The 12,657-nt window shown below is 38.1% G+C and overlaps 1 protein-coding gene across 1 annotated transcript in view; it reads left to right on the top strand.

Moving 5' to 3' along the window:
• DPT (dermatopontin) overlaps nucleotides 1-12,657 on the top strand; it is a 39,333-nt gene that overhangs the window by 5,482 nt on the left and 21,194 nt on the right. The window contains exon 2 of the mRNA XM_069094728.1: nucleotides 9,765-9,890. Coding sequence (XP_068950829.1) covers nucleotides 9,765-9,890 — 126 coding nt within the window. The remainder of the gene's footprint in view (nucleotides 1-9,764; nucleotides 9,891-12,657) is intronic.

Below are 12,657 nucleotides of genomic sequence, written 5' to 3'. Positions count from 1 at the left end.
GTTATTCAGTGAGAGAAGGGAAGGAATGGGGAGATAGGGGGACATACATAGTCAGATATGCTCTTTAAGTGAAGACCATTTTGGCTACTGAGCAGTGGGTGGCTTGCTGTGGGTAGAGAATACTTTCACTCTTTTCTTTCTTCCTCCCCAGTTCCCTGTCCCTAAATCCAATCAGTATTAGCCTTACTTTCTGCCCTGCCAGCTGTATGATCTCAAGCTTTCTCCTCATCAAAATAAAAATTGTTTGAGAGTGGGACCTCACCTGCAGGCTCCTCAACATAACATAAAGCATGAGACTTGGAGTCAAGAGACCTCAATCTGTTTCCTTTCTGCCACTCACTAGCTGTGTTGATATGAGACATGTCATTTAATCTCTCTAGGTCTTAATTTCCTTATCGGAGAAGTTAAACTAGAAACCTACTTACCCAGAGAATAACGTACGTGAGGATCAATGAGATCATAATCATAAAATGTCTAGCACATAGTAAGCACCATATAAATGTTAGCTGTCATCATCATCATCACCACCACCAACATCATCATCATCCCTCTTAAGTTCCTTTTATTTTTTTTAAGCAATTGGGATTAAGTAACTTTCCCAATGTTACATGGACAGTTATTTTGTGTGGGTGTTAAGTATCTGAGGCCAGAACCGATCCTGGGTCCTCCCAACTCTGGGGCCGGTGCTCTTACTCACTGTTCCTTTTAGCTCTGAAATTCTCTGCTAAGTATCTTCTTTCCCAAGGATGAAGGTGGAGGTTTAATTCTTCTCTTTCTACACTGTTTTCTTTGTGCATTTTAAAATTTTAATTAAATTTCATTTTTTCCCAATTATCAAGCATTTCTCTTTCTCCCTTCCATATTTCCCCTACACCTGAAAAAACAAAAACCCCTGTACCATAAGCATATCACAAGCAAGGTAATGGAGATTGTATTTTAACGGGGATCAGAGACACAGGCTAAAAGAAGGATCTACAAAGACATTTAGCTAAGCCAGTAGTGAAATATGAGGAGGTAGAGTAGGGATAGGGGGTGAAGAGGGCCTTCTCACCCCTGAAATCCACCATCTGAAAACAGTCACCTATATCACCCATGCATAAGGTCCTCTACCTGGATTCTCAATATGCAATGTGGTTAGAGATTCTAGCTACACGTCTGGGTGTTTGCAGTGACTTAGCTAAATCATTCATCTTATGAGTTTTTAAATGCTTTCAGCCAAAATGGTGTTTTCCCCACACAATTTTTCTTTCCCTTTTGTCACTGTTGGAATGAGACCAATAGAGACCAGAGGGAAAGACTCCATAGACAAGGTTATAAACAAACCCCAAACAAACCTGAGTTCCAAATTCTTGCCTCACTCTCAGCCTGGCTATCTAATGGATTCTGGATTTTTTGTCAGAAGAAAACAAGGGAGAGTGTGAGAGGACAGAGTAAATGATTTGAAATAGAAGAGGAGTCTCTATGGGGGTATAGTCTTCATTTTCCATTGCACTTAATATGAATGGGGAATGGTTCTGAATTAGAAACAGACCATAGGAAGAGGTAACCTTGTTTATGAGGAATCAGGAGTTCTTCCCTCTATAGTAATTGTGACATTGGGCAAGTAAGCCTTTCTGAGCCTCAGTTTACTGATCTGTAAATATATGCATTACCTACCTCAGGGAGTTATTGTGAAGAAAGTTCTTGGTAAAAGTGAAAACACTATAAAATTTTGAGTTATTAGTAGGTAGAGTTAAGAGGGAAACCACAAGGAAAATTTATATAGGTAATGGCATGGAATTGCATCAGATATTTGGAAAGGACTTTAAGATATTGAATCCACTTTCCTGGCTTCATGCAATGTTTCAACTATCCAAAAAAGATGGTTACTGTTTGGTTTTGTTTTTTTCTCTTAATCGTGTTTTTATCAATGCACCTGCTATGTTCTAGGCATAGCACTAGGTTCTGGATATATGATTACAAAGAGTGAAACAAACTTTACTGTTCCACCAAATAAAGGCTTCCCCAAAAATGCTGAACCTAAGGAAAATTGTGAAGATCATGTGGTTCTCCTGTATCTCCCTCAATCCAATCTTTCCCACTTTCAGCTTCTTTTTTCCCCCCGTGAGCTCTTCCAAGACTCCCCATGCATACATCCCAGTCAGCTTCTCTCAGGATACTGCCTGTCACTTAGCAGGCTAACTAACTGATAAAGTCATTCACAGGAAGATGTTAAGACTAACACTGTCAATCATATGGTAGTTGCCTTCTCCTCCCCACTCTGGGATTCTGAACTACCAAAACTACCCTCTCCAAATTTCATACATTAAGTCTTTTTTATTTTATGTTTCTAAACCTTAAAGTATCAAACAAATGTGATGATGATGATGATGATGATTCTATTTGCTTCCAGCTAATAGGACAGCTAGGTGCTGTGGTGGCTAAAATACCTTGCCTGGAGTGAAGAAGAACTGAGTTCAAATATGACCTCAGACACTTATTAGCTGTGTGACCTTGGGCAAGTCACTTAACCCTGTTTGCCTCAGTTTCTTCATCTGTAAAATGAACTGGAGAAGAAAAGGGCAAACCACTGCAGTATCTTTGCCAAGAAAGCCCCAAATGGGATCACAAAGAGTCAGACAGGACTGAAATAACTGAGCAACATTTGCTTTCTAGAGATCAGAATCAGGAATAATGGGTAGAAGTTTCAAAGAAGCAAATTTGATTTTTATATGAGGAAAATCTTCCTAATGGAATGCACTACCCTAATGAGAAAATAGATTCCCCATCACTTGAGATCTTTAAACAAAAACTAAATAACCACTTGTGGAGGATAACAATAATGATAACTGTTTTATATATATATATATAAATAATGTGTGTGCGTATCTATATGTGTGTGTGTTGCTTTACAATTCGCAAAGCACTTTGCAAATATAATCTCATTTGATCTTCACAACAACCTTGGGAAGTAGGTGCTATTATTAGCCCCCATTTTATATATGAGGAAACTGAGGCAGAGGTTGAGCAATTTGCTCAGGGTCAAACAGCTAATAAGTATCTGAGAGATTTGAACTCAGGTTTTCCTGACTCCAGATCTACCATACTGCATACTGTCACCTAGCTCAAGGGTTAGGAGGATAATTTTCAGTTATGAGTCAGACTAGATGGACTCAGAGGTTCCCTTCAATTATGAAATTCTGTTTTCTGACCAGTTTCTGTTCATACTCAGAAATTCAAAGGTACAGAGCATGAAGACTGTTCAAGGTGGAGAGTCTTTCAATCCCTAAATAAAAATGTCCCTTAATTCGTTCTTCAAAGCTGATCTCTGAAAATGTTTAAGAATCTGATTTTGACTATATTAAAATTGGCTCATTTAATCCCACCATCACCCCCAAATAAATCTCTCACATAGTTTTCTTTGAAAAACAGTGAATATGGTTTACTAAAAAAGACTTTTTCTTCAACCATTTCAAAATGTGGAATTAATTCTTAGTGACAGAAAGCTTTCTAAAAGTTACATAAAGGTACAAAAGAAAAAATAGTCCCCATATTCAAGAAATTACATCCTAAAGCAACATTAAAGGTGAGTGGTGATTGGTCAAGGAAGGGTGTTTTGGTCTAGACAGGTCCAGGGTGGTGCATGACATCATAGAGAAGTGATTGGCATATTCCATCCAGGGACAATGACAAAAAAAAGATTTGATCACAGTTCTTATTTCCAAAACTGGGGGTGGAGTGGTGTATAATAGAGGAAGAAGGAGTAAAGAGCCAAGGAGGTGATGGCCAGAGAGTAAGAATTGCATCAAGGTAAGGTGACTATGGATAATCATAAATGGGTGGTGTGAGTCAGGGCAGTACATAAGCCTTATAGCCAACATTGTATGATTTAAAACAAATAGTTATGAACTGTTTTCTTTTTGAAAAGCCACCTTCTCATGTCCTTCAGCTCCCAAGAGAATTTTATAAAATTGGTTCAAAAATTTCAAAAGCATATCTGCTTTTATTTCTTCGTTTTCCCTATTAACATATTAAATACATGTATTTGAAGTGAAAAATATATTCCATTTAGTTAGTATTTATACAAAACTAAAATATGACTAAACTATTTTAAGGAAGTTTCAGCTAATTAGATGAATATATTGAATCTACCAAAATAACTTCTGTAGATTAAGATGATGCATTTTAATTCTCCTCTTAAAATCATGTCTTGCAACACACACTCATACAAGGAGAACAGACTTTGAGTTTTTCCTACCATCATCTGGGCCCTCTGATTCCCAGCTGTTTGCTACTGTGCTAGCTACAGGAAGTGTAGGATCTAGCAATGATAGGAAGCTGTCAATCAATACCTGAAGTTTGGAAAGACAATTTTTTTTTTTGCTTGATTATTTTCAGTCACGTTCAACTCTTTGTGACCTGTTTTGGGGGGGTTTCTTGGCAAAGATACTGGAGTGGTTTGCCATTTCTTTTTCCAACTCTTTTTTCAGGTGAGGAAACTGAGGCAAACAAAGTTAAGTGACTTGCCCAGTGTCACACAGCTAGTTAAGTGTCTAAGGTCAGAATTAAGATGAGCTTTTCTGACTCTAGGCTAATACTCTAATACTCCAGGCTATCCACTGCTCCACCTAGGTGCCCCCAATGTTCTCCATTGCCTCACTATAAAAAGAGGAGGATTATAGGGGTAACTTTTAAAGCCCTTTCCAATTCTAAATCTATTATTCTCAAGCCCAGGTCTTCTGATACCCAAATTCAGTCCTCTTTTTTCTGTTTAGGAATATAAATTAGTAATAACAATAAAATTTGAAAATAGGAACAATTTTAAGGACCTCAAGTGGGCCAGTGTTGATGTCAAATGATACCTTTGAGGCAAATTTTCATCATTATTTACTTGCAGATCCAGACTTTTTAGAAAATATGGGCCAGTATAGAGGTTACTGCAAGGTAGCCACATGGAAATAAAATTCAGCAAGTGTGTGTGTGTGTAAATGTAACATATGCACTTCCTACAAAGGGCATTCACCAACTGGTTGACTAACAGCTGGCAGGAAATTCCAAGATAGCTGGCAAGATCCTGGCTAGCCTATTGGATATATCAGTTGATCTTTCTGTGCTTATTTTTAGTCCAATGAGTTTCCTTCATAGAGTCACAGACTGTTGGTGCCAAAGCATTAGAGATTTGGGCAAGCCCGCCCCCCCATTTTACTAATGAAGAAACTGAGACCCAGGGAGAGGAAGTTACTAAGCCACGGTCACACAGCTAGCAAATGGACAGAATCGGGATTAGAACCCAATTCCTGATCCATACCACTGCAGTTGGTACCATGCTGGCACCATGGATATCTCCTGTGGTACGTTGATTACACAAGAGAAGCCAGGGATGGGAGAATACCATAAACACAGGGAAAGAAGTCCCGAACCCCTGTCATAGCTTTCTAGTTAATTTCTCTGCCTCCAATCTGTCCCTACTCCAGTTCATCCCACCCAACTTCCAAAGTGATTTTGTAAAAGTGTAAATTAAACATGCCACTCTCTTCCTCAATAAATTCTGCTGGTTCTCCATGACCTCCAGGATCAAGCATCAGGTGATATGATTGATTCTTCCCAACCTCTCCCCTTCCTACCTTTCTATCTTCTCACACTTTAATCCCCTCTACAGGCCCCGTGGTCTAGCAGCTCTGGCCTCTTTGCCATTACTCACACCCAAAACTCCATCTCCCAGCTCCAGTCCATGCACTGGCTGAACTTCCTTTCTCACCTCCACCTTTTCACATCCCTGGCCTCTTTTCAGACCAAGCTCAAATGCCCCTCTCTGAGTGCCCTGTATCCCTTCTCAGTCACATGAACTTCTAAGGTTACCTTCTGTGATCTCTCTGTGTGTCTTGTAAGCATCTATTTATTGCCTTGTTGCCTCCTCTATTAGAAGCTAGGCTCTTTGAAGACAAGGATTGTGTTTCTGTGTCTTTACCTTTTCTATGTATTCCCAAACACTTAGCCTAGTGCCCAGCCCTAATAAATGCTCAGTCAATACTTACTAATTGTTCAAATGATAAAGTCCTTGAGAGTTTGCAAAACAAATTGCTTCATCTGGATCTCACACCAGCCCTGTGACGTAGTTCCTAACGAGTGTTTTTCTTTCAAGATTAGACTTATGATTTCACTGGTGAAGGGAGCTCCTTCTGCCAAGGCGGACCTTCCCTAATTGTGTTACAGAGCTCCACAAGGCACAGAGGGGTTTCATTACTTCTCTACAGTCACAGAGCCAGGATATTCCAGGCGTGTGACTTAAATCCAAATTTTCCTGACTACAAGCAACTCTCTATCCACTACGCCACATAGCCTGTTTATAACACGTGTCATTGTCCCCATTTTATAGAGGAGGAAACTTAGGCTGAGAAAGTATGAGTGTCTTGCCCAGAAATAGTATCTAGGGTGGGATTTGGAACCTGAATATAGGTTGAGTGAGTACATCAAACCACCATACCTTAATGCATTCAAATGTGACAAGGATCATGGGATCTCAGAATTAGTATTGGAAGGGAATTTGGAGGTCCTCATTTTACTGATGAAGAAACTTTCCCAGAAAGAGGGAAGGTCAGAGGCAGTAGGCAGCCAGAGCTGAGACTTCGACTCATGTGGAATCATGAGGAACCTAGAATGTTTTTCCAGGAGGTCATTCTGACTCTGATGTGCTAATATCTTTTATAAAATGTAAAGGAATAGACACATATGTATGTCTACACACATACATACACAAACACACAGATATACATAATACATATGTGGATATATACAGATATAATTTTACATAACAAATATGATCATATGTAATATCACGTGATTATATAATCTATATATTTATATATGATAATATATGTTTATATATTTATGCACATGTATCCATTATGTATAATCACATATATTATGTATGTGACTATATAATAATATATAATTATGTGGCTATATATAATATATAATTAAATTATTATAAGATTTTAATTTAATTTTATATGTATTATACATGTGCATGAACGTGTGTGTGTGAGTGTGTGTGTGTGGCCATGCCTAACTACAAGCTGAGAAAGATCTTTTGAATACTAGGCACTTCCTAAAATATTGCCACCACTTCCTAGAATATTTGTGTACTATTTCCCATGTGTATTGTCACACACGCTTCACCAGCTGCCAGCCTCCCATATTTCATTTGTGTGGAATGAATGACAGAGAGTAGGAAATTCCTTGGAATCCTAATTCAATCTAACATGTCAACTAGTATCTACTTTCTATATATCTTGTACATAATTTCTGAGAGGCATTATAGTGAGGTTTGTGGGATAACGGGTAGAGCTGGCATTGAACCGTAGGAGACCAGAGTTCAAGACTGTGATCCTAGGTAAGTCACTAATGATCTCTCCAGTCATCCTCATCAATATCTTGCCACTGGACCCAGATGGCTCTGGAGGAAAAAGTGAGGCTGCTGACTTGGCACAGCCCTCCCTCACTTAAATCCAATTCACTTAGTTGTCATGGATTCACCTCCCTAATGTCCTGTTCTCTTTGAGAGTGAAGGACAAACAGCAAGAACAATGCACTTTTAAGTTGTCAGATCCAAAGGTCTCTTTACAATCTTGATAAATACCTTCATACTCATTCATTAATATTTTTGTTTACTTTGTTTTAATTGACAAATATTTTTAAATTGATCTTCTACTCCAATTGTCTCATTCAGCAAATAAAAGTCCTCAACACAGTTACATGATCTATAAAAATAAATTCTCAATTAACTATATCTAAAAATGTATATCTCTTTCTATACTTTAAGTTCATCAACTCTCAGAAGGCAAACATGATGTTTCTTTTCATTTTGGGGGGCTTATGTTTTAATATTGAATTGATCAGAGTGCTAAAGTCATTCAAAGTTTTTTTCTTTGTTATCATTGTACAAATTGTTTTCCTGGTTCCATTCACTTCCTTCTTTATCAGTTCATAATGATCCTCTGAGACTCCTCTGAAACTGTACATTTCACCAGTTATCATAGTATAATAGTATTCTATTGCATTCATGTACTATACTTTGTTTAGTCATTTCTCAAGAGGATACCCTCTTAGTTTGCAATTTTGGTTTGGGCCATCATGAAAAGAACTGCTACAAATATTTTTGTACACATAAATCTTTTTTCTCTTTGATTTCTTCAGGGCATATATATTATATACATGTATGCATGTGTATATATACACATATACATACACACATATATACATATGTACATATATGTGTGTGTGTATATACCTACCTAGTAATGATATAGCCAGGTCAAAGGGTATGCCTAGATTGGTGACTTTCTAGGCATAGTTCCAAATTGCTTTCCAGAATGACTGGACCAGTTCGTAGCTCTCCCAATAATGCTCTGATGTATCTGTTTTTCCATAGCCTCTCCAATATTCTTCATTTCCCCCTTTTGTCATCTTTGACAATCTGACAGAAGGGAGATAAACCTTAAAGTTGCCTTAATTTTATTTTTTCTGATTATCAATGATATAAAACTTTTTTATAACTGCTGATAATACAGCTTTATTTTCCCCTTTCAAAACTGCTCATTGATATTCTTTAACCATTTGTTGATTGAGGAAGAGTTCCTAGTCTTATAAATTTGAGTCAGTTCCTTAAATAGCTTGGATATGAGACCTTAAATAGAGAAACTTGTAAAGATTTTTCTCCAGTTACCTGTTTCTCTCCTAATCGTTTTTTAAAATATATTTGATTTGTTTGTGCAAAAACTTAAACTTTATCTTATGTGATCCTCTCTACCATTTATCGAGTCATGAACTTTTCCCCTTTCTATAGATCTAAAAAGCAATCTCTTCCTTGCTAATTTTATTTGTTGATGACAAATATGATTTTTTCTATTTAGTATATATGACCTTTTACATTTAAGTGACATATCCATTTGGAACTTATCTTTAATGATTATTCCTGTATAGTACAGTTCAAGATGTGAGTCTAATAGATCCCTTTCCTCCTTACTTTTCTTCATCATTATCCTTGAGATTTTTGACCTTCTGTTTCTTCATATAAATTTTTTTCTAGGTCTGTATGCAGAATATTTGGGGGGAATTTTATTGGTATAGACCTGGATGAGTAGATTAATTTATGTACTATTGCCATTTTTTTATTACAGTTGCTCTAACTTCCCATGAGTACTTATTTCTTCAACTATTTAGGCCTGTCTTTATATCAGTGAAGGAGGTTTTATAGTTAGATCATTCAGTCATTCATTCACTTACCCTTTTTACACTTTACTTTCCTCAACTGATCAACAAGGGACCTGGACTAGGTGGGTTCTAAGGTCCTTTTCACCTCCAGATCTAGAATCCGATGGCCCTATGTGGTAAATATGAGTCTTTTCCCTTTATTAAGTCATTTCCCTTCTTCTCCAACCTGACCCCTTCCATGGGATGGAATGTTTCTGTGGGTGATTTACTTGGCCAATATCTGCAGTGCATTATGTGATATATAGAACATACCGGATCTCAATGTCTAGGTAAATGTTTTGCATAATTGCACACATATAACCTATGCCTGATTGCTTATCCTCTCAGGGAATGGAGAGAGGAGTGAAGGAGAGAATTTGATACTCAAAATTTTAAATAAGAATATTTTTTTTCAAATCGGGGAGGAAAAAAAACAATGTCCAGGTAAAGACCAGGTGTGAACCAATCACTGAGAGTGCTAACTGTGAACCCAAACTAATAATTTCTTTGGATTGTGTGTTTTCTTCTCTCAGGTATCAGACATGTTCCAGCAACGGCCTCGTGGCTGGGTTCCAGAGCCGCTACTTTGAATCAGTCCTAGACCGAGAATGGCAGTTTTACTGTTGCCGCTACAGCAAGAGGTGCCCGTACTCGTGTTGGTGAGTCTGCTAAGATCACCCTCTCAGAGACTGCCAGGGCTATTAGAGGGGCTGAGAGTTTCTATTATCCCAAGCCCCTGCTATTTTCAAGACAGAATGTCTACCCTTGATGTTAACCTCTTCAGTGCCCAGAGAGCTACAGAGAGGGAAACCTTAAATGCTCTCTCAGCATATACTATAACTGAATGAGGTTCCAGCCTACAGTAAGAGAGATATAGGCTCCCAAGTAAAGAAAACAACAGCACCATTCATTATGTCCTAGTTGGAAAACATCTTTATCACTTTGTTCTGGTCTTAGCAGCACAATATAGTAGTTGAGGAGTCAGTCTTGGAATAAGGAAGATCTGGGTTCCAATTCCATCTCAGACACTTACTAGCTGTTTGACCTGGGACAAGTCACTTGAGCTCTCTTAGTCTCAGATTTCCCAGTTGTAAAATGGGGAAAATAATAGCTCCTACTTCATGGGATCATAGTAAGGGTCAAATAGGATAATGGCATGCTCTTGCAGACCTTAAAGGGCTACATAAATATGAGTTATTATCATATAGTTTTAACATATGCACAAGGGACTTTGTTAGGGTTTTGAAGATTTAATAAATCAGACTTTTTATAGTTATTAAGCAGTAACTTCAGCATGAGCTTGTATTTTCTATAACTTTCATTCAATTGTATGAAGGTTTACTATAGAATATCAGTTCAGAAAGCCTTTAATACCCTCATCAAAGATGCCCTCAATAGGTGTTTAGATGACCTTCATAATAGTGTTATATAAAGGCAAAGTAATTTCGATGACCCCAAGCTTTTCCCTGAAGCAAAGGCCCATCTTTCATAATATAAATATGATGCCAGTGTTGTGGTATGATTAAAATGATGGATGTTCTAAATATCCCATTAAGATATAAATGCGTATAATGTGTATATACATGCATGTGGTTACACACATGTATGTATATATGCGATGTGTATGTGTTGTGTAAACATATGCATGTACAGTGTGTGTGCATGTGTGTGTGTAACCAGTGTAGCATGGTGAGTAGTGTGTTGACCTTAAAGTCAGGAAGACCTGATTGGGTTTAAGTCCTGACTCAGACATTTACTGGCCATATGAGCTGGAGCAAACCACAGTCTTTCCTTGCTCTTGGCAATTCTCCAAGACTACAGGTTGTAATGAAGGTGCCCACCTCTATTGGTTGAGGGAATTTCCTCCTTCACCCTGGAGTTCCCCATAACAATGAAATCATAGGTGTAGTCCTTATTGTGACATTATACATACAATTCCTTTCCCCTGACCCTGAGAGATCTTTTAGCAGTGACATATTCACAAATATTCATCAGAAGTTAATTTCTTCCCAAATGTTTGTAATTCTTCCTTTCTAAGAGAAACTGGTCAATGAGGCAAGCACCTAGATACCCATAAAACAAATAAATCCATACCTTCTTCACTTGAGTTTTGGTAGGAAGTCTCCACCTATAATGTTAATGGGATAATAAGATCTTCCCCGAACATTAATAGGCCTCACATGGAGCCCATTGGGGGAGGGACTTGCCTAAGGAGAAGCTTGCTTAGGTGGAGGCTTGCTTTTAGGAAGGCTTTCACATCTTTTGCTAATTTCTAATTAGGTACTGAGTCTCAAGGGTTGTCATGCCTTCTGGCTCTGAGAAGTGTATATAAACTCTGAGTTGGCATTTTTCTTTGGGGGCTCACTTATGAGAAGGATCTTGTGATTCCCTGGTTGAGATTCTGAGTGGCCCTATGTTCAGAGCTCCCAGACTGCTCAGATGTAAAGGTTCTCTCCATCCAGGGATGTATATTAAGTGTATAGCAACATTGCTTTGATTCAGGCAGAGATCTGCCTGTTGGTCTTTATTTCTCTGCTTGTATTTTCTCTGAAGTTCAGGGTGCTGACTTTTCCCCTGAACTATTGAATGTAATTAAAAAAGATTGTTAGGTGGCCCAGTGAATAGAGCACCAGCCCTGGAGTCAGGAGGACCTGAGTTCCAATTCGGCCTCAGACACTTAACACTTACTAGCCGTGTGACCTTGGGCAAGTCAACCCCAAATTGCCCTGCCCTCCCCCCTCCAAAAAGCAAAAATTAAAAAAATTAAAAATAAAAAGATTGTTGACCACTTAAATAGCTATCTTTCCTAGTAAAACAGATCTAAGAACTTGTGCTAGCAGCTATCCTGGGTATGCCAGTGTGGTTGCACTCCTCCCCCCTCCCCCATGGTAAATGATGGCATCACTGAACTCTTTAATACTCATTACTAATTACTAGGAAATTAGGAGGTACAAACAGGTAGAACACCAGGTGTGTAGTCAAGAAGATCTGAATTCAAATCTGGCCTCAGACATATACTAGATGTATGACCCTAGGAAAGTCACTCAATATCTATTTGCCTTGGTTTCCTCATCTGTAAAATAGAGATAATAATGGTATCTGCTTCCCGGGATTATTGTGAGGATCAGATGAAATATGTAAAGTCTTAGCAAAATACCTGGCACATAGTAGGCACTATAAATGTTACCTACTATCATTATTAAATGAGTAACATACTTTGATCTTATGCCAGAAAAGGTCTCAAAAGAATGATGTAGGGAGATAAACTTACTGCTTGACCCACTCCTTTGAAGGACACTGATGCTGGCCCAGGAAGGGTAGGGAAAGTTTAGCAAAGTGTCCTCATGTTATTTACAATGGAAAAGGGATAAGACACATTTTGAATCAAGTAATTTAAAGATTCCACTCAAAATTCTAGCCCTGGTG

Source organism: Petaurus breviceps, unplaced genomic scaffold (assembly GCF_028583685.1).
Source record: "Petaurus breviceps papuanus isolate PSGF00001 unplaced genomic scaffold, PetGlider_PUasm1.0 220, whole genome shotgun sequence".
NCBI classification, from domain to species: Eukaryota; Metazoa; Chordata; class Mammalia; order Diprotodontia; family Petauridae; genus Petaurus; species Petaurus breviceps.
This window is presented reverse-complemented; position numbering and strand designations above follow the sequence as displayed.